The sequence below is a fragment of the Eleginops maclovinus genome, chromosome 11 (assembly GCF_036324505.1).
Source record: "Eleginops maclovinus isolate JMC-PN-2008 ecotype Puerto Natales chromosome 11, JC_Emac_rtc_rv5, whole genome shotgun sequence".
In the NCBI taxonomy this organism is placed as follows: Eukaryota; Metazoa; Chordata; class Actinopteri; order Perciformes; family Eleginopidae; genus Eleginops; species Eleginops maclovinus.
The window spans coordinates 16,109,713-16,136,801 of NC_086359.1; the positions used below are offsets into that span (position 1 = coordinate 16,109,713).

Consider the following 27,089-nt stretch of genomic DNA (forward strand, 5'->3'; position numbering starts at 1 on the left):
CCAGCGCTTACTGTGAGATCTTAATATACAGCAGATTAGCTGGAGCATGACCCTGGTGAGGGTGAGGCTGGTTAGGAGGTTGCCATTCCCTGCTGAGGTTGTAACTGGGGGATGCTGCTGTTTGGCAGGACCACCGAGAATCAGCCTGATCCGTGACTGACAGCTCTCTGCCATCAATCAACCCCCGTGGAGACCAAGACCAGGGGCCCAGCTGGCTCTACGGAGTCCTCAAGCTTCAGAAATGAGCTTTAAATAGGAATAGCCAGGCCTACCAAGAACAGTGAGTCCACCTCTGAAGACCTCTTCTACTGGCTGAACAAAGAACGGAGCTGGGACTACATTTGGAAATGTACCCCGTGCAATAGAATGGAAAAAACATACATGCTATTCACGTATACGGAGAATACAAAGGAAACTCCAAAATATCCAAGTGTGGACTGCATTTAATATAGCCCTTTTCCAGTTTATGCAACCCCTCAAAAGGGCTTATCATTAACGAGTCAGCACTCAGCAAATCACACACACACACTCACACACCATTGGCCATGCCATCAGGAGCAATTCAGGGCTAAGTATATTGCCCAAGGACACGCCGATATGTTGACTCCAGGGGCTAGGCATCAAACCACTAAACTTCTGATCTACATCCTGAGCCACAGCTGCCCTTTCAATCACTAATAAGTAAAGCAATAACACATAATACACATCTTGTCTCTTAACACTGTGATGCTAACACACTAATGGTGGGTCTTTAATAAGGGAGGAGGAGTGCTGTGGTTTTGTGTCTTAATGTGTTCATGTGTACTTTTCTGATCTCTATGTTGGCCAGCTCAAGGCTGCAACACGGGTAGATAACTGCTTTTCTCTAAAGGTAATCTTATCTGAAAGTAAATCTACTGAATGTTACTGAGAACACCACAAGCTTGGAGGCAAGAGTAAATGTATGATATCATTTACAGCTCTGGCAAAAATTAAGAGACCATATTTTTTAAGTTTTATACTATAAACTACTGACAACATTTCTCCGTGTTGGAATTCAACAGACACTGGAATGGCTGCCATACATATAGAGATTTAAGAGAAAATATAAAGGGTTCCTTCTTTCACTCTTCTCTAAGCTGGACACTGATGGAGTGTTTAAGGACATGTGGTCGGACAGTAAAGGAAGCAGTCTGTTCGTGGTTTCAGATGGCTGTTAACAAATCATATGTGTTCGCATTCACATGCAATCAATCCCAAAACCAAAATAAGACTCAAAAGCTAGTTGAAATATAAAAAAGTGAAAAAACAAAGAGGCAGATCTTTAGATTAATATTTTCTTATCCCATTCAAAGACCTATGACAAGAATGAACGTACCTTCTAACAGGTATCGTCTGTGTATCTGTGTGCCATAGAGCTGCATTATTGTCGAGATCTGAAACACTGCTGTAATGGGTTACATGTTCCATCATTGTCATGGACACGCACACAATTCCATTTTGACTCAATATTTAATACAGCAACCTGAGCCCACAAATACACTGGCATGGTGCCTTGTTTAGAACATTGCTTAACCTATAAAGATGAACTATATTTGTGTTTTTTTTTTTATTTACATCAAAGAGCTACTGCATTATAACCTGAGAGCAACAGAAAAGTCAGTAAAGTCTGAGAGAAAGACCAACACAAACGCAGTTTAAACAAAACTCTTGAAAATGTTCGTGCAAACAGAGTAGGGGAACAACATCAAGCAAACATGAAACAGGGACCTTTTTGCATCCTATATAGAAAAAAGAAAAAGGCAGGGCATTTGAGAAAGAAGATGATCAAAAGCCACCCAGACAGGGAAAGTGTGGACCCTCTGTGGTGTTACTCTCACTACTGAGATCTATTTCATCTCCTCAGATCACTCTGTGACTATTGTCATCTACTCATTCCAACAAGACCAGAACAAAGACTTACAAAGTAGCATATTTGACGGATAGAAAGAGGAGGCATTGTCCCAAGAGGAAGAGCATGGGCCTCTAAATCCCTGCTCAGGACTCTTTGTTTTAGGGGGCAGCTAAGCCACAGGGGTCACAGTCCAAGGTACAGCAGGTCAGGAGGATAAACGCCCACCAGCAGAGTCATCTGAGAGAGGTGGAGGAGGACCTGTGATCATAAGCTACAGGCATGTCAGCGTCTTTCTCACACACAGAAACAAGACTAATGACACCAGACACAAAGAGAAAAGAGGGGGGGGTCTGCAAATCCTCGGTTACATGGATCTTATCAAACAAACCTAGTAGAGATACTTTCCAGCAGCACCTGTTTCTTTGACAAAAAATGGCAAGTGATAAGACTAGAATCCAATAGAGGTTAAATTAAACACATTCTATGACAACATGTCCTAACAAATCTAACTAATTAAATGGTTGGATTTTATGTGGTGGGTTAAGATATAATTTTTCTGAAAGCCATTTATCTTCGGAACTATTCCCCCCCAAAAAACCTCTCACTTCCCAGATTAAAATATCTCAGATTAAAAGATTATTTCTGCCATCGATGCTCATTTTTGAAACAGGATTTGCCGTGCATAAGCGTGTTTGCATTGATCATTCAGCGGCATCAAAGGGATGATCAATAAGAGAGGACAAACTAATCTGTAAATGTGATTAATTGAGCTAATCCTGTTTACTGAGGGACAGCAGAAATTATCATTTCCAAATAGCACTATTGGAAGTGATCAATGAGAGAGGGCTGCTCCATTACCACAGGGCAGCTGAGGCACCGATGGATGACCTTGCTCTGCTGACGGCCTGTCTGGGCTCGGCCGGCCTGGTCTGGCAGAGGTTCTGGACAGCAAAACACAATCATCCATTAGACTGAAAATAAACTTAAAAATGTGTTGGGCCAAAGGAAATCTTCCTTATATTGAATTCCTGCAGCCTACATCACAGCCATTTATAGATGCCATAGTGGTCATGAGCAGAAAACGTGTTATGGTCTGCGCTGACAGTATGTAAATGTGTTAATACTGACTGCTGATGACACAAGTTTAACTTCTGCCAACAAATTTGGAGGTACATTTCATCATATTGTGAAATAACTACAGAAGAAGAGCTGGTGAAGCTCAGAATAGGAAAGGGAGATATTTGACTATCATGACTATGAATTATCATATTTGTTTTAAACACCACAGAAGACATTATTAACAGCAATTGCACCTACTGACCAACAACACATAACAGGAGCTACAAGGGGCAGGATGTCTATTTTAATGCAAATGAATTTTAAAGCAACAAAAGATGCAAAAACCTTCTAGGCTACAGAAAAACCTAATTCTACGAGCCTGGCTTGCTTCATGTATCATAAGACAATTGAAATGCTGGTTATTAATTGTTAAAGAGTTATACGTCAACTCAAACATTATAAATGACATGAATTTCAAATCAATAAACTGATACATAAAGATATGACAAAGAGCCCAGAGAAACAACCACAACCTAAATCATCATCACAACAAAAAGTACCAGTGAATCTACTAGTGCAGAGCCACCAAACATGTTCAAACATACAAACATCCTGCTAGCTTTGGCCCTAAGCACAAAGCCAAGCCAGAAGTTCAGAAGTAGCTGTGAACATCTTCGAGAAACTACATTTAAATGTATTTAAGAGTGCAGTTAATGCTAGGAGTAGGAAAATACAGTTTCAGGTTTTTTCTTCTATGACATAAAATATGCATTTAATGCCCCACCTGTGAATGTCTGAAGCTTCTTTGTGCTTCATTTTGTCACTTTAGTGGTTGGTAACAAGTGACAAAATGAGACTACTGAATGTCATCACTCCAAGCATTACATGAAGTCATGTGACTGTGATTTAGTTAGTTTGTATTATCTTTTTACTTCTGGTGACTGCATTTCTTCAAAAATCCTAAAAGTGATGTTAATACGTAGAGATTTCTTTTTTGCATTTTGTTGTTGGAGCCCTTGCAATGCTTACTTCTGGGTCGGCCTACAAAACAATGTCATTGATTTATTTTATTTTTCAGTCATTACAACACTTGTATTTCCCCCTTTTAACACCATCACTCTGCAACTGTAGAGGTCAGGTGAGACAAATGCTCACCTTCTTATACCGTTTATTCACTTAATATTTACAAAGACAACAACTAATGTAGTTAAAAACTATTTAAGTCAGTAAAAATTGTTGACATTGAAATTTGTTGTTAAGAGGGTTTGTATAGATGATATGGTAGTTTCCATCATACTAATGCAGTCTCTGCACACATTGAAGTGCTTTCAGAATCAGAATCAGAATTCTGGCAGGTTGCTGTGGTCTTTCGGAGCTGAAATGAAAACCTGCAGCTCTGGACCCTGCATGGGACTTCATGACCTTTCCCCATCACAACTCCAGAGTATAACATACCTTCCACAGGACATAAAAACTTCAAGTCAAACACTGCACCATATGTTCCCCAGAATAAGAAATGGGGACGTTTAGGCATCTGCTTACAATCTTTTATAATTGCAGGTGGAGCATGCAAGGTCAATTGGGCCAATTTGATTTTTATGGTCAAACCTATTGCCATAGTTATGAGGAATCCATTTTCCCTGCACCAAACCCCCATGCATGTTCTGTGGTTTGTATTTTTCACAGGAAACAGGACACTAATTCCATACAGTGTCAGTTTGGATATTGGATTGCCTGTCAAAACAAACAGAGCCTGCCAGGACTTTTGCCCTACAACTGGAACAGCTTTAAGTAGAAGAAGGGTGTTTTCTATTCCGAATGAAGGTGTTACACTGCAGTGACTGTAGGCTGTTTACGTGACTCTAAGACACAGCAACTGTGACATTATGACAGTGTTTGAAAAAACTGGGTAAATGCCAAAAACATCTTCCGAATGTGCAGACAGCATGGAAAACAGAATTTGTCCGAGAAGGAAAAATAATCAGAATCACATTTACATCCATCGGGCTTCTCTTCCTTTATCCATCAGGGAAAAATAAAAGGGGGAAAAGAATACAAAAGTAAAAGTGGGCCCTTGGGTTTTCATGTCTGAGCCTGAAGCTCTTACAAGAAAAAGTCAACAAGTAGGAAGTGTGTTGCTCCAGGCGCAGGGATCAAGTTCAGCAGAGCAGGAAAAGAATCATTATGCTCTCTGAGCAGCCAAGTGATGTTAGAAAACCCCTAACGTCTCTTATGCTGGCTTTTTCACAAATAAACACTTCAACACTTAACCAAACACCAACAGCTTGCTAACAATCACACACACTCACACCAACAGGGATGAAAGTAATAGCTCATAAATCAATTCTTGGATTTGTAATTAGATTAGCCTAGATTAGCCTAATTGAAAGAGTTTAACATTTTTAACAAATCAAGAGTCTCAGCAAGCATTTGATCATGACTTTCATTTTTAAACAGTTTTGGATATTTGCTGCAAACATGTTGAGACATTTTGGTACAAAATGAAATGCGTTTTGATACCTTAGATGATATATATGTATATATATTTAGAAATTTGAGAAAAGAATAGGAATATCATTTCAAACCTTTTTATGAGATGTGTAACAAAAGGCCTTCTCAGTACTGCGTAAACGAACCATATTAGAATAACAGGAAACAGAATGAAACATAGATGCAAATGTTAAAAGTAGCTAAAAGATGTAGTTAGAAATGTAACCATAATGGGTCTCTTTTTAGTTTTCAGTTTCTTAAGTTATATTAGTGGTTGTGGTACAGGTTTAATCTAGCATTTCTCTGTTTTATGCTAAGCTAAGCTAGCTAGTGGCTAGCTTCTTTTAAAATGGACAGGTGGTATCAATCTTCTTGTTTAACTCTTCACAGATAATTTGATAGCCAATAAGAGCACTGCCCAATAATGCAAAACTTTCTCTAAATAATATATTAAAACATTTTAGACAACACTGAAACACTCTCACTGCAATGTGTACCTTTCACTAGATGTTTTCCTGGTGACAGGGACATGTGCGTCTGAAGGGCTGCTGAGTGTGAAACTGCTCACTAAAAGCATTGAGATTCCAGCTGGGTGTGACCTTGTGAGAACACTGTCCTGTGTCTCAGGACTGGCTATTATTAGCCGCTCCCTGCCAAACAAAGCATTAATACCCTGGACAAACACTCCGTCTGCCAGCCATTGAGCCTCAGCTTCAAGCCTCAGCACTCAAGTGACTGAACCTGAGTTTCATCAGCTCCTCAATCTCAGCCAGCACTGACCTGAAGGCACTTCTCTTCAAACCAATTCCCTCTCTGCCTATTAGCCCTCACAATCCTTTATTTATCCTCCAGATAGAAGAAAGCCACAGTCATTGTCATCTCAAAGGACTCTAATAACGGACTCATCTGAATTCATCATCTGTTTGACTATTTGCTTATTTGATTAACAATTTAATCCTTTTTTAAATGAGATGCTATTTATTTTAAGCCAAGTGTCTCACCTGTGTAAGCACTGACACCTTCATTGAACTGTTTTTTGCATTGTTCACAATTGTCTTTTAAGTTATCCATTTGATTTGAATCTAGCATACATTTATAGTGAACAATGGTGTATGTGATGAATTGTTTTGTATATTTTGTATTACTTACATCCTCTGATATATAATGTGTATATTCAAATTGTGACATGCAAACTGCAGATGAATTCATCCTCTTACTACTCGTGGTGACTGGAAACAAAGCAACCTTTTTAGACTCAAACCGCATTTTCCATTCCAACAGTGAAAATTGTTACAACATGAGAATAAGAGAAATCCCATGTTGAGTCCTGTGGTGCTGCTACTGGGGTACATGATTTTCTTCCACTTTGAATTAAATTAAATTGTATCAAAAGGCTGAGCATCTGGCCCTTTCTGAACAGCCATGTTCAATTTGAAATTTATCTAATAACATTGTTGTCACCTTTACTGGTATATAGGAACACCTCTATAACCAGCAGAAAATACTTTCTCGATCTCAATCTGGCATAAAGATGATTATTCACGCATTTAGGTCTTCCTGTTCAAATTTGTCACCAGCCTTAACAAAACATCTCTGAAGTGGTTCAAAAATTCTGTTCACCTTCTTTTGGCTTGTCATAAAAAGGGTTTCATGCAAAACCATTCTTCATTTAATTTCAATGTCTCTCCATCCAATTCAGAATTCAATTTAAGGTTCTTGTGATAACATACAGGGCTCTGAATGGTCAGGCACCTGCCTAAATGTGAGGTCACTGCAGCCCTATGTCAGCAGCAGGTCTCTGAGGTTGTCTGATCAGGGTCGGTTTGTTGTTCCTTGCCTCAGGCATAAATGTCAAAGAAAAGCTTTGGCTCCTAAACTTTGGAACCCTAACCTTTTTGAATGAAGATCTTTGACACCTTGTACACTTTTTTAAAAATCAGCTCAGACCCCTTCAGACTTTTCCTTAGTATACTTATATTTCATGCTGTTTTTTCTCTAAGCCTATGTTTTGTGTCTTTTGCATAATTTCTGTTTAATTGTGGTAGTTTGAACACTGCTACAGAAAGTAGCTTTACTAAGATACATCTTCAGATTTGAGACAGATTTAAATTGAATTACAATCAGGTGAGAAAATAATTACACTTTACAAGGTATACGCCAGCAAATTAAAATTACAAATCAATGAAGTTGGGGAACTTGCAAGATACGAAGAAGAAATAGGTGTTGAAATTGCAGCAGGAGAGGCACAGACATCCTGTCTTTGGTCCCTAATATTAATCACACTTCCATAACAGTCGATCCTGCAATGCAGGGTTTGTGCAAGTTATTATTTTTAAAAATCGTGCCCCTTTTACTTCGATAGTATTGTGGTTAGTATGTGTCCACACTGACACACAGAGAAAAAAAGTTTTACTGCCAAATGGTGTAAAACCAAAGAATAAGTCACCAATCAAAAAGTAAATGCAATTCACTCTGTTAATTCCCACTAGCATTCCTATAATACTCTTTCAAAGTGTCAATTCTACCAGAAAGATGGATTGCCTCCAACATATTCAGTATCAAACTGAATACTTACTTAGAAATGCTTGAAGAAATAAAACAGACATTCCTTAATAATAACATTAATCAAGGCCGCTCCAGAGGGACATCTGGAAACTCAAACATTAGCAGTGAAATCAAACTGTGGCAACAAGTTTGGGGTTGTATGGCCTGCTCATTCACCCGGCATTAGTTTTTGTATAACCTTAATGACAACACTGTCTGTTCCAATCAGCTCAGTGCTGCTCCACAATCCATTTTTCAAACTTTATGACAGTTTTAATTGCTCCCACCTGCTGCCAGATCGACCCGCTCAACAGCCACTTTTACTCACATGTGGGTGCAGACAAAGAAGTCTATTAGGTCCAAGTTGCCTTTGCTGCAGTGAGGTCACTTAGGCATTAAATTAGTTCCAGCCTGCCTAACCTCCCAGCACTCACACGCACGCACATGCATGCATACTATGGCTGCTCGCAATTCAATAGCAACATCTTCACCCCAGCATCCACCTGTAGGAGGTGAGTCTACCTACACCAAGAAGGAAGTTTGTTTTGTCACCCTAATGTCAAACATTTGTTATGATGAAATAGAGCATCATGCAGTTTGAAATTGAGGCTCAAATGTAATAAAAAAAGAGAAAAAATTGTCCTAGAATGGAGCCCTGTGGCACCCACACATGGATAATGCTAAAGGAAGTAAAGATATCAACAGATACTGTTGAAACAATATGAAGACAACCACTGGAGAGCTGACCCTGAGATACCAACTAATTGTTTCAAGCTTTATTATTATTATTATTATTATTATTATTATTATTATAATAATAATAATAATAATAATAATAATAATAATAATAATAATAATATGATCTACTGTTTCAAAAGCAACCCACTAAGGTAAAGCAAAACCAGCACCAGGCACTCACCTGCATCAGCGTTAACCAGGATATAATATGTAACTTGATTTTATGTTTTCAGGGTAATTTACTGATATTGATGAATCAAATTTCCATTCAAAAAGTAGTGGCTGAATTTTAAACATGAAAATCTCTTTGACAACAGTTACTCTGTACAGTTAACTGTAGAGATACACAGAGCAACCTGACCCATGCACAGAGAAAAAATCACATGCCAGACGTTTGGCCCAGAGTAAGGATGTTATATCTCTAAGCTATTAGTTGTATTCTTTCATATAGCTTTTTTGTATACCTTACCTTTCTGTTTAACCTCTTTTAAAACAAACTCTTTTACACTGATGCATTATGGGGAGAGCCAAGCCAACCCTGTCGGAAGTCACTCATTGATTAATCAAATCACATTATCAGAATCAGAGTTGTAAGTTAGATCTCTTCAAGGCCATTTTCATTTCAAAGAAGATTTCTGGGTTTTAAAAAGAACCAAAAGACATTAACACGAAGCAGTAAACGCGTAGGTGTGGAGATAATATTAAAGTGGAAGTGGAATTTACAAACTCTTAAAAACTGAAGACCTAAGGCACTTTGATAATGTTTTTTAAGTAATTGTGTTAAGTAATGCAACTCAAATATGTGTTCCTGGCATAAATAGTCAACTTGGAACAGCCACACAAAATGGTTACAGTATGTCTTTTCTGAAAGAGGAGGCTAATGCTAAGGTCAACGCATTGATGATTACCATAGCTAGTCCTAGTGTGTGACAACCAATGATACAAATACAGCTTACATTTACACACATTTTCTTCTGGGTGACAATAAACCTGTAACTGTGACCCATTGAAAACCTATGGTGTCCTTACCACACAACAGTGGGCGATATGCATACGCTTTTTTGAAGTCCATTAAGCATCTGTGAGCACATGATGCCATAAATATCATCGGAACATTGGGTTCTTTGATTATAGTCATAACTACTGCAAGTAGGCAGAAATAGTTTATTAAACTAGCTGCAGGGTTCTGTGCTTTCAGGCGCTGTTTAACAGCTGGGTAGCCTGTGCAAATGTTGTATGTCTTTAGGTCACTAAGCTACAGTTGTGAGTGTGAGAAAACGTTGCTACCAGACTCAGTGTAAGTTTCCAACATTAAACAGGCTCAGAGGAACATGTGTTACCCTTGTAACAGGTCCATGGTGGACGTGGCGACCTCGGCGTACAGCAGGGTGTGTCCCAGCAGGCTGCTCTTCAGGTTCTTGCTGTATGTCTCCATACTGAACTGAGGCCAGCTCTGGGACTCTGAAGAGTTGGTTACGAGGGCCAGAGAGCCATCAGGCAGCGAAGGAGCATCCTGGAGCTCAGAGCAGGACACCATCTTTAGGGAGGCGTTGGATGATTTGAGGAGACCCTTCTGGTCTGCATGTGTCTGCAGCCATTTCACAAAGCTGGCCTTGGCCTCCTGTGAGCAGAGGCAGAAATAAAATCAGGTATTTAAAGTAAGTAAGTAAAGTAAGTAAATAAATGAGAGTTCGAAAGGCCATCGTGCCAAACATTAGCCGCAGTCAGTTCAGCTTAGCGGTGGTGATGAGCAGCCATGTGACAGTGATGTGGTCCGTGTACACCCTAAAATTACTTTTTTTATTTCTGGAGTTTGCATTTATCTACCAGAAATCTTAAAAGTGGTGTTAATATGTGTACATTATTCTGCTAAACAAAACATTTAAGTATCATCAACTTGTGCCAGAACTCTAATTTTCTGCACTATTTAAAAAGATTGTCACCCTCAGTCTGAAACAAGAGCCCAGTCTGCTCTGATTAGTTAGCTGGCCAGCTCTGTTGTCATTGGTCAACCACTTAGAGAGGCCCACCCCTTAGACTATGACGTACAATGGGTTGGAGCGATGGCCAAAAGAAATGTGAGTGTTACATATTGATGTCACTACGTAACGGAAGTAAGCAAAGGAGTCCAATGGAGGCGTTTCAGGCAATGGGGAGTGTGTGGAATTTGGAGACTTTAGCCTTTGGAGACCATTTACATGCACAAATACCTATACAACACACTACTAGTAGAGTAAAATGCCAAAAGGGTGTCTTTAATAGTTTGTGGACAATATGAAGGTCTTTGGCACAGAGGAATGCAATATTTACAAAAAATAAACAAAGCGTTGGATAAAAATATTATTTTTTGATTTTCACCAGCACTGCCAGTAGCATTATTTTAAATGTGTGCTACCACTTGAATATGATTGTTACCTGCATAACTCAGCCCAAATAATCATGTTGCAGACACCTACTGTATTTAACTGGGCTTTCATATCAGGCACCATCTCTCATTCCAAGCTTGTAGAGACCTTTCTGATTTTGCAAGATATGAGTTTGAATGTATTTGATGGAAGTTCCGTTAGAAATAAATGTGCTGGATGAGTTCATCAGTGTGTGTGTGTGTGTGCACGCATGTATGGCTAATCAATGTCATGGTGTAATTAGGCAGAAGGCCCAGTGTGCTCTGTTCCAGTCACTTCACATTTATCAGGTTTCTCTCCTGTGTCCTTACACACACTACACATGTTGTCTTAATGTTTACTATCTTCTTTCTATGGTGAATATAGTATATTGTTATGGCCTACCTTTACTCTCTTATTAGACTTTACCCAACTGGTATAAACTCCTATGCAAGTGATGTAATAATGCAAAGAAATCTGAAATACTGTAGAACATAAACACAAGTTGATGTTATTTAATTTAATTTGACATTAACAAGAAGTCATCCTCCCAAGACATAACAGGATATGGTTTGCACGGTATGATAGTTTAGATGAGCCATGGACTCGCATCAAACCCTGTCAAATGATTGGCTGAGCATGACTGTAAAACATCTTTATAAGTGGATAACATGACATGGATTGTCTGACTTAACTTACTCTAGGCGCCATTGTCCATCCAAATATCTTTATTTGTAATGACAACAAAGATAAGGCTAAATATTAAAGACCTTTTTTTTTTTGTTTATGAAATCCAGCAGTTTTGTTCCTTGGGCGGCACGTGCCATGTCAGAACTTCATCAGCAGCACAAACAGTGGTCAGGTGGACTCAGAGTTAGTTCTCATCTAAGTTATAGACAATAATAATTGGTCTTGAATGACCAAAAAAGTAGAATTTCAAAAAGACTAAAACAGTAAAGACAGTTTTCCTTGACTTAAAAGAGACAAGAATCTCTAGGATATCACTTATCTACTAAGTATCAGGTTGTATAAATAAGATTAAACAGTACAACTTTACAATGAGACAATTGGAGACAAGAAAATATCGTTGGATTAAATTAAGTTGATATAAAACCAATGTCTCAAGTTTCACATCTGAAGCAATATTTCTCAAAAAGACAGGTGAATAGACCCACACAAGGCACCATCTAAAGACAACGGATTTCACACGTGCTTTTCCTGAAAGTCAAAGTGTAACTCAATGGAGAACTGTATAAATTGAACACAACTAAAAATTCAATACTCCATAAAGTATTCCTGCCCATAGATTTGTAAGGCAGCTGTTCTCAATTTGTGGGATGACCAACTAGTGGGCCGCAGAGGTACTGCCAAATTGTAAGATTAAAATCTGAATGTATTTATTTTTGGTGGTATTCATACAAAACTACTTATTATTATTGTTATATCTTAATGTGCTTGATAATTGAGCTAAATAAAATATCAATCAATATTCCAACAATTCTAGATATGGAATTAATTATATATATTGAAGAATAATATGTTAATCTGTAAAGCTGGAAAGAATGAGAACACACACACACACACACACACACACACACACACACACACACACACACACACACACACACACACACACACACACACACACACACACACACACACACACACACACACACACACACACACACACACACACACACACACACACACACACACACACACACACATGGTACATTCTAATGAAAAAAATATCCAAATGAGAGTCAGGTATCTTTTGATAATTGAAGTATTATTGTAGTTAACCTACTTATAATAATAGCTGAAACTGCCTACCAAAGAACAATGGGAAGAGATAATATATCTCAATCCAAACAACAGAGAAACTGACACATTGCTACAAGAATTACAGTTTGATGAAAATAGTGGGAAATAGATGTTGAATCAGGAATCAAACCAGCCACAAATACACAGAGCGCTGGCTTAGCTTATACAAATGAACTAATGAGAATGTTACTCCAAACTGTATTGAGCTTTTTATTATCATTCTTAATATTTTATTTGTATGAATAGTGGCAATGTATTTTTTTTTTGGTGCAATTACATTAACATCTGCAAGGCTGCACATCACCACCGCTAAGCTGAAGAAGTAGTAAACGTTTAGTAGTCTCATATAGCAACTATTTAGCAACCGCTGTTTTAATGTCACATAGAAGCTTCGGAAACTCACCAGTGGGATATTTACTGAGGTATTTTAAGTAGTAGAACAAATCTATTCAGCTTGTACTAACCACAGATTTAAATTTAGGACTCATTTCTGCAACGCTCTTTACAACGACAGTTTAAGTGTGTGCTCTTTGCTTGGGTGGGGGTAGGGGTTAATGGACGCTTTAAGGTAAGATAGAGAATGGTGGAGATTTTCATTGGTCCCATTACATTAATGACAGCACAGCCTGATAACCACTGCCGGGCCTAATGGTAGGCCAACACATAACATGTACACTGGTCTCTATAGCAATGCTCAAACACATTTTACTGCCTGAAGATTACAGTAACCAAAGAAAATAACAGTCCATCCACTCCAACAAGCGTTGACACACATTAAGCCTCTGCATTAACTTGTGAATCCTATAATAGGAAAACAAAAAAATAAATGGGGATGTTTGGCAAATCCATTTCAATCCTGATTCTATTTAACTGGAGAAGCCACTTCATTTCCAGAGAGAGGGAAATGGGGATTTACCAGCTCATGGCTGAGAACAGGAACACCCACTGAGCAGTGATGGAAGTCAGCCGCGCGGATCACCAGCACACTGAACACATTAGTGTGTGTTTGAGACGGCTTTCATCACCTGCAGAGAGTCCTGCTACTAGCAGAGTGTCAGCCCTACAGCTGCTGCGGGATCCAGCACTGTGGGTGTCAGCCCGGTAACATACTGCTGGAAACTACACAACTGACATGTTTTCTTAAAAAGAGAAAACTTTTAAATGGCAGAGGTGACATGTGTGCATATTGTGTCCGTAAACGGTGCCGTTTGAATTACTCGTGGATATTTTATAGGATCTAATTCGCCTGATATAAATACACATTAGTTTGTGCAAGTCAGCAATAATATCATATTATTATTAATACACCATTGTATATATTGTTATCAACATATTCAATATTGTAGTAAAGTGTGCACATTTTCACTCCGACTTCTTATATAAATATTTGTATTTTAGTTTATTTTTAGTTATCTTTTCTCCGGCATTTTACTCTCACTTTACTTTTTAAGCTTATATAGATATCTTTATTTAATTTGATATATTTGTTGAAAATTCTTACTGTAACTTCTCATGTTGATACAAATATTTGTAATCTTCATTTTTTTATTATCTATTTCCTATATTTGTTTAATTCTAAAATTAGAGTGATTGTTAAACCTAATTTTCCCCAAAATCAAAACATTTTTCTAAATCCTATCTGATGTAAAGAAGCTTTAGTTGTCCGATAATATGGCAACATGGGACACACAGTCCGTCTGTCTGTTGCATCTAGTATTAAGTAAGTATTTAAATATTTTGTGGATTATTTGAAATCATTTAGTCTACTAAGTGTTGAAAAAGTGATTATATTTTTTAGGTCCAGAATGTCTTAGAGCCCAACTTTGTCTACCGAACTTTACAAAACCAACAAAAATTAATTTGGCTATTATAAAGATTCAAGAAAAAAAGAAAAGCCTACAGAGATTAGATTTCAGGGCTTGAGATACATAAATGTTCTAAATCCAATACCAGAATATTACTCATATTTCACACATGAATAGGGACTCTGTAAACTTCTATTTATTCTGGTAAAGAATTCCTAACCTGCTGAGAGCAAGTAGTAATTCCTGACAACATCACCGTGCACCGTGCTTTAGCCACTCAAGATTATAATATTGAGGGACAAAATGAAGCCGCCAACTTTAGGTCTAGTTAAAAAGCTATGTGTAGTGTAACGCACTCAGAGCAGAGACATGTTGAGGACACGGCTACCAGCTCCCCTCAAATCAATCTGGAAACAATTCTACAGCCCCAAATTACCATAAGCCTGCTTCTTGTTGGGACACGGCCGGGAAGTGGCTGGGGCAGCGGGGTCAAAGGTCACACAGCAATCCAAATACACAACAATAAAGAAAAAAGCACTACAATACTACTTCTACCTATACTATCGTTATACTATTTTGTTTTGTAAGGTTTTTCTAAGGAGGAATGGGATGCCTCACTTCAGTGACGCCGACGGGGCCATGTGACAAGAGATGCTTGATACCTGCTATAGGGCAACCTGGAGCTCCACCTCCCCCTAGTGGTCCTTCTGCAGCACATGTATCATTAAAAACTATTGCTGATAACCTCTCCATTTTATAATCTTATCTAAGTTAAACAATATATGATACCAACTCACTTTAAATTAAAAAATGTTTTAAATAATAATAAACTTTTTTGAGCTTCTTATAAATGAGAGAGGCACTTTCTTTAATTTTACATGTATGCAAGTGTGAAATAGACTGAAGTTATCCTGAACCAAGACCAGCTCCCGCAAAGTTCTTCTGGTTGCCTGCGTCCTACCTGCCAACATACATCTCGGAATGGCTTTTCCGTAAATACAGGCCAGCATTTAAAACAAAAATATCTGCTACGTAGTTTCTGCCAAATCAGTTTTGTTAGGAAAGCATCGCAAATTTAAAGATGTGTCTTTTCTATTTAAAGACACAAGAGAGGTCTATAAAATATCTTCATAGGCATTGTCTTGAGATAAAGTGAACTTGTAAAGTGAAAGGTTTTCCTGAGCTAGCCGCGGTCGGTCCCTGTGACAGCTGATCAAAGACTGATTCGCGGCCCTCTGGTTTGTGCTGGCCCTCTGTGCAGACCTGATGTTAGCCTGCTGCATATATGCTCATATATTTGCATACATTTAGAAAGCAAAAGTGTTTCCACGTGTGAAGCATGCAGGGCAACTGTGCTGCCGCTCATACAATTAACTTTAATAAAAACAATCTGGTGCTCACTTTGTCCGTGTGTGTGTGTGTGTGTGTTTGAGTGTGTATATAAATAAATGTCTGGATGAATGGTTAGATGATGGATGAATAGATATTTGTTCGCAAGGAGGGCTGAGAATGTGAGTAAGAAGGTAAAAATAACAAAACATTTTGTGGATTTTATACATTCTTTTGAAAAATAATATACTTTGAACAAATCAGAAAAGCTCTTATCCGTGCACTCCCACTAATGCCTATATCCTGATTTGAAAATAGTCCAGGAGAAACTCGTACAAATGGATTACATTAATGATGCCAAGTATTATTCATCAACAATTCAAATCATCAGAGTTAAGGAATATTTTACGAACAGATCACAATGATCCCCAATTATAAAATTGAACATTATTACAGTTATTCATACATTTTTCTAGAATAAAAAACCAGACTGATTAAATAGGGTTATACGTGTTTTTCTCTCTTTTTAAAAAAAAAAAATATATTAGTATGAATATTGTATATTAGTTGGAATAAAAAATTAAAAGAAGTGTCAGCTTCACTGGTGTCACTCTGACCTCATCTAACCCAGCGCCCTGTGAAGTCGACAGATGATCACTGCGGGTCTTACCTGAGACGTAGCCAGCAGGTGGACTGGGCTCGGGGGGGGAGTCTGGCTGAGCTCACAGCTGAGGCCCAGAGAGGTGAGGATCTCTGTCAGGACTTCATACCGCAGAGCATTGCTGACTTTCAGCTCATCAAAACCTTCGGGTTTTAAATTCTGGGAGTCAGGAGCAATTTCCAGATGGGCCTGCAGACAGGAAGTAAGAAATGACCAATTTAGCAATGCCAAATACAAGCATACATTTGATCTCTATGCACTTGCAGTTTAGTCATTTCCTCACAATGTATTTAAAAGTTAGCGCTCACACCACTCCAAAAAAGTGTCTCCCCAGACAGCTTAATTAAACATTCCCCAATTAAAACTAAATATTCCAGTGTTGCTCTGAGCAGCTTTCCAAAGAACTCAGACTCACATTAATATTGACCAACTGCTTACATGTAGTACGAGTACTCATTATTGTCTCTTGTAACAGGCTTGTGAACGCAGCCTTGCCTGAGCTAATGGTATTTGTGACAGGGCCTGAACAGGTACCCGGATGCTGTCCTCGTCCGGACTGGAGATTTTGACAAAGCGAGTTGTGCCAAACTTCTCTCACACACTACAGCCAAATTCCAAACTGACCCCAACACTCTCCCTCTTTCTCTTTCTTTCAGGGGGAGGGTGTAAATAAATAAAAACTATTTTGTACACATAAAGGTTTCCAGATTAATCGTGAGCATTAATGACGTAAGCGCTCATTTCTTTTTTACTTTTTTTTTTCCCCCCTCCCAGGTCCTTACCTGACAAAGGACAGCTTCTCCACCATCTCCTCCGTGGGTTACCCTGACAACAACCATATCCCTCTGATGAGGGACGTTTCCTTTCAGCTCCCCCCACAGCTCCACCTCCCCTCCTCCCTGAGTGTCCCTGATGTAAACCTTCCCACTGGCCAGCACGCTGAGCTGCAGCTCCGTGCTGTCCTCCCGGGTGAAGCTCAGCCGGCTCACCTGCCCTCGCTGCCTCTCCCGGACCTCCAGACAAAGGCCTGCGGGGCACAGAGTGGAAGCCAGCCCCAACACCCGGCCCCCCTTGCTCAGGTAGGTGAGAAAACAGGTCTGAAGTTGGGGAGTGAGAGTTTCTTCCTCCGCCAGGACCAGGAGCCTGGTGTTCTCTAGCCAGGGGTCGCTCAGAGCCTGTTGTGGTTGGAGGGGATATATTATATTGTTTTCCATGTCTATACACTCCGATAACAGCTGGCGGACAGCTTCATAGCGCTTTTGGCAACCCCCCGTGTACAGCAGGACATTTGGAGGTTTGCTCTTACAGTCACTCAGCCTGGAAAATCCTCCATCGGGCTCCACATCATCCAGAGTCTCATCTCCACTCCCCAGCCCCCCTGAGTCATCATCAGGAAGGTCTGGAATGTTCTCAGCTGAGGCGTATTTGACAGAGAGGATGGTGCTGTTCTCCAGCTCCAAACACTCATGGCAGCTGGACAGGTGGAGGTGGTGTTTGTGGCCCTCCATATGGTGGTGATTCCCTAAGGAGCGGTCCTCCTGGTCACAGACAACTCCCAGATCCTTGCTGCTGTGGAGCGGCTCCGACCCTCGTCGCTCCTCTAGCCTCCTCTTCACCTCAGGGGTTAGGAGAAGACTACCTTTGGGGCACTGGAGGAGCTGGTGGTCTGACGGGGGGCGACGCTCAGCAACACCCCCTCCAGTGTGGGTGAAGAGGGAGATCGCAGTCTTTGGGCACTGCTTCTCCAACAGTTCACTGAGAGTGGATTCTTGGAGGAGGACAGCTGTGGGAAGGTCACAAATATGTCAGTGCAATCTGGTGACTCATATGGTGACTTATATTTATGTTAACAAGACCTTAGCATATAGATAATATTAATTGGGTAATTAGGTGTGCATATTGTACTCGCACTTTACCACACATCATTTAAGACATACTTTATTAATCCCTGAAGGTGGTGTGATCGGGACTTGAACCAGGGACCCTTTGGTTCCCAAGTCCTACAGTCCCTACAGAGTGAGTTACTGCTGCTCCATTTAAATGTAATTAAAACACATTAATAGTAGGTCAATTATTTATAGTGTGATCTAACTTATTCTGCATATTTTTATATTGTCTACTCTAAGATACTAATCTAACATTATATAAATGTTAGATTAGTATTAGTATAGTTTTGGCCAATACACTAACATGTTAACTACATGTGGTCTTCTATCGACACATCCAGCAGCTCTGATTTGCAGTCTTGATGAATTAAAAGCGATTTCATTATTTTATTAAATCATCTTTACAAAGTAGAACATGCCAAACAAAGGAAATATGCATTGCAAAATAAATGAGCACACAAGTCAGATGTTCTGAGTTGGTGATATGGAAATACAATGGAGTAAAGACACAATATGTACAGGGTTTAAATTATTATCATTACGGGCTGCCTTCTTAGTTTGAAAATGTTAATACTCTAACAACAATATGTAAGTAACCCTGTGCAATATATAATTTTACTACATTTATCTAGCTTCTACCACATTAAATTATTTTATAAATATTGCTGCTGCTTTTCTAACCGAATGAGTACTTTGTAAATTGTAATAACTGTTTATTTCAAATATTGTGTGCCTACCCTTTATCAAATGTTATTTTGTTGTGTCTATATTTACTTTTGCCATTAAAATGTATATTTACCCCCTGTGGGACGAATAAAGGAATTCTGATTGTGATAAAGTGTAAATGTGAAATATAACTGATGCTACATACGGATTATCTTTGAAGGCTTAAGCCCATTGTCCAGCTGAAGGCGGTCTTCAATAAAAGCCACTCCTAGCCGACTGAAGTTATCCACACTGGCCTGAGCCACCGCTCTGAAGGGCTGCCCAGGGCTACAGGCCAGAGGACGGCAGTAGTCAGACCACTTCAGCACCTACACACACATAGACAAACACACAGACACACATATTAGTTTTTAGCTGAAACTCATACGTATCGTTTCATTGGAATGGATGCATTTAAGTAGTATTATCATGAAGCACCATGAAGGCGTAAAAACAAATATATATACAGTGGGGCAAAAAAGTATTTAGTCAGCCACCAATTGTGCAAGTTCTCCCATTTAAAAAGATGACAGAGGCCTGTAATTTTTATCATAGGTATACCTCAACTATGAGAGACAGAATGAGAAAAAAAAATCCAGAAAATCACATTGTAGGATTTTTAATGAATTTATTTCAAATTATTGTGGAAAATAAGTATTTGGTCAATAACAAAAGTTCATCTCAATACTTTGTTATATACCCTTTGTTGGCAATGACAGAGGTCAAACGTTTTCTGTAAGTCTTCACAAGGTTTCCACACACTGTTGCTGGTATTTTGGCCCATTCCTCCATGCAGATCTCCTCTAAAGCAGTGATGTTTTGGGGCTGTCGCTGGGCAACACGGACTTTCAACTCCCTCCAAAGATTTTCTATGGGGTTGAGATCTGGAGACTGGCTAGGCCACTCCAGGACCTTGAAATGCTTCTTACGGAGCCACTCCTTCGTTGCCCTGGCGGTGTGTTTGGGATCATTGTCATGCTGAAAGACCCAGCCACGCTTCATCTTCAGTGCCCTTGCTGATGGAAGGAGGTTTTCACTCAAAATCTCACGATACATGGCCCTATTCATTCTTTCCTTTACACGGATCAGTCGTCCTGGTCCCTTTGCAGAAAAACAGCCCCAAAGCATGATGTTTCCACCCCCATGCTTAACAGTAGGTATGGTGTTCTTTGGATGCAACTCTGCATTCTTTCTCCTCCAAACACGACAAGTTGAGTTTTTACCAAAAACTTCTATTTTGGTTTCATCTGACCATATGACATTCTCCCAATCCTCTTCTGGATCATCCAAATGCCCTCTAGCAAATTTCAGACAGGCCTGGACATGTACTGGCTTAAGCGGGGGGACACGTCTGGAACTGCAGGATTTAAGTCCCTGGCGGCGTAGTGTGTTACTGATGGTAGCCTCTGTTACTTTGGTCCCAGCTCTCTGCAGGTCATTCACTAGGTCCCCCCGTGTGGTTCTGGGATTTTTGCTCACTGTACTTGTGATCATTTTGACCCCACGGGGTGAGATCTTGCGTGGAGCCCCAGATGGAGGGAGATTAGCTGGGGTCTTGTATGTCTTCCATTTTCTAATAATTGCTCCCACAGTTGATTTCTTCACACCAAGCTGCTTACCTATTGCAGATTCAGTTTTCCCAGCCTGGTGCAGGTCTACAATTTTGTCTCTGGTCTCCTTTGACAGCTCTTTGGTCTTGGCCATAGTGGAGTTTGGAGTATGACTGTTTGAGGTTGTGGACAGGTGTCTTTTATACTGATAACGAGTTCAAAAAGGTGCCATTAATACAGGTAACGAGTGGAGGACAGAGGAGCCTCTTAAAGAAGAAGTTACAGGTCTGTGAGAGCCAGAAATCTTGCTTGTTTGTAGGTGACCAAATACTTATTTTACTGAGGAATTTACCAATTAATTCTTTAAAAATCCTACAATGTGATTTCCTGGATTTTCTTTTCTCATTCTGTCTCTCATAGTTGAAGTGTACCTATGATAAAAATTACAGGCCTCTCTCATCTTTTTAAATGGGAGAACTTGCACAATTGGTGGCTGACTAAATACTTTTTTGCCCCACTGTATATACACAGATTAAAACAGCAGGCAGCCACCTGAAGGCTTGGAGTGTTAAGTCTGAGTTAAAAATGCAATGTGACATGGGTAAATCAAAGCAAACACAAACAACACAGGACAAAAGCAACATTCAATCAGTGTTTGGTGGAAAATAATGGACAGATGAGGAGAAAGAGAGAAGGTGAGAAAGAGAAAAATATAGGCGTTACGAAGCGCATTAAAAAGAGAAAAGCCTTGCGGGAAATTGCAAAACATGCTGCGAAATGAGATGCTCAAATGCAAAGGACATGGTCTATGGTTTATAAAACATGTTAAAACCAACCCGACATGCTAGGAGAGCCACTTTCATCATGTCATAACAACACGAATACCCCTTACTAGTTCGTACTTGGGTTTCAAACCAATACATAACATCACTTCATCATGCTCTGTCCAAAACAAAAATATCTGCCACTTGCATAAAAGGGAACAGATAGATCGATGTTGCAGTACACATGTCCTGTTGTATGTGTGAAAGTAAAATGTCAAATGAAGTGCTGAATGCAGAATTAGTCAAATGTAGTTAAATCTTTGAAATCTTGAGATTAAAACTACTAAGTAAGCTAACATAGTCTCTGATATTGCTGCTTAAGCACATCATTTTGTGATCTGTTACTGTTGAATCTGAAACACCGTAAAAATATTGGAAGTTTTTAGCTACTGGGAGACAACATCACTCACAATAAATCCCTTTTAGCGTTAGCGTCTCCAAGCACCAGCACGTCGTTTTTGTGTTTTTTTACAACTATAAATGGACAACAAATGTATATAAAAACTAAAATGAAATGAAAATAAAAAAATAAAAATGGGAAGAGTAAATAATATCATTGGGTGTTGGGAAAATCAAAACATGTCTGCTTAAAGCCAGCTTTATTGATTTTATATGATTGTTTTTGGAATATAACAATGTGTGGTGCCTACTTTCTGATTGGATGTGTGAGGAGAATGGTAGCCCACTCTGTGTCCTGTTGCTTCTATGATGAATGAAATATTCTCTATGCGTGGACCACAAACCAGAGAAGAGCCCAACAGCACCGTCCATTTGCTGAGGTCATCACATGCCTGCAGACAATACAGACAGCACAGAAAAGAACAATACAAGGCTGTTACACATCCGTTAGTAGTTAGTAACACAAGTCATCAAAGGCTTTGAATTACATATAGTTGTGAAGAAACTGTGAGGCAGTGAAGTTAGAGTGACATGATGACAAACAAGCTGCATGCATTTTACATAACAAGACACAGGCAAACCATATTACCTCACCTCTGGCTAGGTAGAGTTTGAGTTTTTGTACTAAAACTCAACTCCACTTTTTAAGTATTGCATTTTAAATGTCTGAACACAATGCTGCTTCTGTAACAAAATAATTTCCCAAATTGGGATCAATAAAGTATCTATCTATCTATCTATCTATCTATCTATCTGCACATAAAGTTAAGAAAAATAGAAAATAAAACAAAAAAGTAAACTATATACATATTGACAGTGAAAGATATAGACTATCTTTCCAATACACACTATGAAGGGCCAACAACAGTTTAGTTCATTAGGGGATTTCTTTATGCCAATGGGTTTTATGTAAAAGTCAAGTTTTTTTTATCGCAGGACTTTTATAGATATCATCATATTTTATTTTTGTTTCCACTGACTTCAAATATCTGAGTGATTCCTGCTTCTGACGCTAAATGACCCATGAAAACAAGGTTGTGGGTCTGTGCCAGGCCCTGGATCAGTCACACACAGTGTTTACATCCTGTCATTCAGCACTAGATCTAGTATCCAACCTGAGGCTCCGTGACATAGACAGCCCGGTCCCCGAGCTGGAGGAAGACGTTGTCCTCGGGAGGAGGCGGGCTGGGCTGCTGTGGTGCGGCTGTGCGGGCTCCGGTCGGAGAAGCTGCTGAGGCCGGGCTGGTGCACAGTCTGAAGCCGAAGCTGAAGCTGCTGCTGTTCAGTCTGGACAGGCTGTTGCGGATGAGCACCGAGTAGCACTTGTTAAAGCGCACCCACAGATAGACGTAGCACAGCGTTATTAACATTTTATCCAGCGTTCACGAAAGGGTCCATGGTGGCCGTACTTCTCGCCATGTAACTTGACCTTGTTCACAGCAGACCAAACACTACTGTAGAACACGGTTGTCAAGCTAAATGCTAATGTATTCGTCCTATTTGAAGGCGGGTAGTAACAACAAGCGTTAAGTCTCGTTACCGCCCCCTATGCTGGAGTGTGGGAAGTTCTAATAAAGAGAATAAAATGGTGGCAGATTAGTCTTCCTTTAACCTTTTTGGACCAGTGGTCTAAAAGTACATTTATCAAGTGCTGTACGAAGTACAAAAAGTACAAAATGCTTGTGATTCAAACACATAGGCTACTTTATCCACATCATAGAGTCTGATCCACACTTGCAAAGAAGGCGCCTGTCGCTGTCTCTGTGCGGCATTGAGTAGCCGAAAGGCGGGAGAAAGGAGAGAGCAGTAAGCAGGGAGGAAATCAGACACCTAGCTACACACAACTGTTTGCCTGTGTAAGTCTTTTTCTCCTCAATATTCTTTATAGAGCTTGTGGTAAATAATACACTTTGAGCATTGGTTTAAAGTATCGTGAATTATTTTCTTTTTGTTCTGAAACTGTACATACACACAGTTAGCTAGCCTCTATTAGCAGTTTTGCTAACTTTTTGATTATTTTTTACCTTCAACATTTCATGTGTCGTCAAACATGACGGACTGTGTGGTCTTATTGAAGCCTTTGAGCTTATACTGTAGCGCCAATACTCAATAGTACTTCATATACAGTGGGTAAAATAAGTATTGAACACGTCACAATTGTTCTCAGTAAATATATTTCTAAAGGCACTATTGACATGAAATGTTCATCAGGTGTCGGGAACAACTCATGCAATACACACATGCAAAGAAATAAAACCATAGATGTCCATAAATTAAGTTATGTGTATTAAAATGGAATGACACAGGGAAAAAGTATTGAACACATGAAGAAAGGGAGGTGCAAAAAGGCATGGAAAGCCAAGACACCCGCTGAAATCTGTCAGTAATTAGAAAGCAATCCTGCCCCTTGTCAGTGCGAATTAATATCAGCTGGTTCAGTCCAAACTGATGGCCTATAAAAAGGTCTCTCATTACCAAGGTGTCACACAAGAAAGATCTCATGATGGGTAAAAGCAAAGAGCTCTCTCAAGACCTTCGCAACCTTATTGTTGCAATGCTGATGGCATTGGTTACAGAACGATTTCTAAACTGCTGAATGTTCCAGTGAGCACTGTTGGGGCCATAATCCAGAAGTGGAAAGAACATAATTTCACCATAAACCAGCCACGACCAGGTGCTCCTCGCAAGATTTCTGACAGAGGAGTGAAAATAATTATCAGAAGAGTTGTCCAAGAGCCAAGGACCACTTGTGGAGAACTTCAGAAACACCTGGAATTAGCAGGTACAATTGTTTAAAAGAAAATAATAAGTAATGCACTCAACCGCCCTGGCCTGTATGCATGCTCACCACGCAACAATCCATTGCTGAAGAAAAAGCATGTTGAAGCTTGTTGAAAGTTTGCTGCACAACATTTAGACAAGCCTGTGAAATTCTGGGAGAATTGATCTGGTCAGATGAGTCCAAAATTGAACTCTTTGGATACCATAAAAGACACCATCGTTGGAGGTCAAATGGCGCTGCACATCACCCCAGAAACACCATACCAACAGTGAAGTTTGGAGGTGGGAACATCAGGGTGTGGGGCGGTTTTTCAGCATACAGCACAGGCAAACTTCATATAATTGAAGGAAGGATGAAGGGAAAAATGTACAGAGACATTCTTGATAAAAATCTGCTGCCATCTACCAGGACGATGAAGATGAAATGAGGGTGGACATTTCAGCAAGACAATGATCCCAAACACACAGCCAAGGAAACTCTCAATTGGTTTCAGAGAAAGAAAATAAAGCTGCTAGAATGGCCCAGCCAATCACCTGACTTGAATCCAATAGAAAATCTGTGGAAAACACTAAAGATCAGAGTTCACAGAAGAGGCCCATGGAACTTTCAAGACTTGAAGACTGTGTGGAACAATGGGCCAAATCACACCTGAGCAGTGCATGCGACTAGTTTCTCCATACAGGAGGCGTCTTGAAGCTGTCATTACCAACAAAGGCTTTTGTACGAAGTATTAAATACATTTCAGTAAGCGTGTTCAATACTTTTTCCCTATGTCATTCCATTTCAATACACATAACTTAATTTATGGACATCTATGGTTTGATTTCTTTGCTTGTGTGGATTGCATGGGTTGTTACCGACATCTGATGAAACGTTCATGTCAATAGCACCTTTAGAAATATATTTACTGAGAAAAATGGTGACTTAGTCAATACTTATTTTACCCACTGTACTTAACATTTTGATTATAAGAGGGCAAGCTGATGGCAAAATTGTGATTTCTGGAATTAAATTCAATGAGGGCAGAACATGGGGTTAAGTTGCTTATAATGACAGTGGGGGAAACATTAATTTTCGAAAGTCCTTGTTGTAAGTGTTATGTAATATTACAAATTATAATATGACTGTTATTGCTGATGAATTAGCTGATTAGGTGAAGTTAATCCTCACAACACTGATATATTGCATAACATGTTGCCTAAGTTTAGCTTATGTTCTAAGAAGTACAACAAGTTGGGTACATAAGTAAATTATAATAGAAAATACTCAAGGAAATAGAAAGTACCTCAAAATGTACTTAAGTTTCAAGGTTTCAAGGTTTTATTGGTCCTATGCACAGCATATACAACGTATATGTTGGCAATGAAAATCTTATGTCCCATGCTCCTCCAACAACTCAACATACATGGTGCAAATAAGATAAATAAAATAGTGCAAAAAGAGAGAAGAATATTTACAATAACAACAATAAAGATTTAAGGATGTGAAATACTTAAACCTGAAAATATTTAAATACTTTACACTGTTGAATGAGGAGGTATGGACAGATGCATATATTACGTATAACAGATGTATATGGCAGATATGTATAATATATAGATATGTGTACTATAAACAGATATGTATAATATATAGATATGTGTACTATAAACAGATATTTATGGCAGATGTGTATAACATATAGCCTATATATATATATGAGTCTGGTGGTCTTGGTCTGGATGCTGCGGTACCGTCTGCCAGACGGCAGCAGACAGAACAGATTGTTGCTGGGGTGATGGGGGTCCTTTAATATCCTACTGGCCTTCTTCCTACACCGCTGGGTGTAGAGGTCCTCCATGGATGGCAGCTCCGTCCTGGTGATGTGCTGAGCAGTTTTCACCACCCTCTGTAGAGTCTTACGGTTGAGGGCGGTGCAACTGCCATACCATGAGGTGATGCAGCCAGTCAGGATACTCTCGATGGTGCACCTGTAGAAGTTGCAGAGTATCCTGGAATCCATGTTGAACTTCCGCAGCCTGCGGAGGGAGAAAAGCCGCTGTTGAGCCGTCTTGGATATGACCCTGGTGTAGTAACTTCCTGTAGGACGGGAAAATCTGTGTTCCAATGGTAATGATCTTCCATAATATAGCCTAGTTCTGGTGTTTTGGGTGGAGTGGATGAGAGAGGATGACTGCGCTGCCATTCCCCTGTCCTGTTCATGTGGGGGTTGTCACCACTGGACGTGCACACGCTC

At 39.6% G+C, this 27,089-nt stretch overlaps 1 protein-coding gene across 2 annotated transcripts in view; it reads right to left on the minus strand.

Moving 5' to 3' along the window:
• hlcs (holocarboxylase synthetase (biotin-(proprionyl-CoA-carboxylase (ATP-hydrolysing)) ligase)) overlaps positions 1–23,571 on the minus strand; it is a 29,236-nt gene extending 5,665 nt beyond the window's left edge. Inside the window, exons 1-6 of one of the 2 annotated variants that reach the window (XM_063896147.1) lie at positions 23,187–23,571; positions 22,323–22,463; positions 19,465–19,627; positions 17,490–18,490; positions 16,717–16,896; positions 10,045–10,325 (exon numbers count right to left, since the gene is read on the minus strand). In XM_063896147.1, the coding sequence (XP_063752217.1) occupies positions 10,045–10,325; positions 16,717–16,896; positions 17,490–18,490; positions 19,465–19,627; positions 22,323–22,463; positions 23,187–23,441 (2,021 nt within the window). In that variant the 5' untranslated portion in view covers positions 23,442–23,571. The remainder of the gene's footprint in view (positions 1–10,044; positions 10,326–16,716; positions 16,897–17,489; positions 18,491–19,464; positions 19,628–22,322; positions 22,464–23,186) is intronic. The other variant, XM_063896148.1, reaches the window with a different exon arrangement.
• Between the last annotated feature and the right edge of the window lie 3,518 nt (positions 23,572–27,089).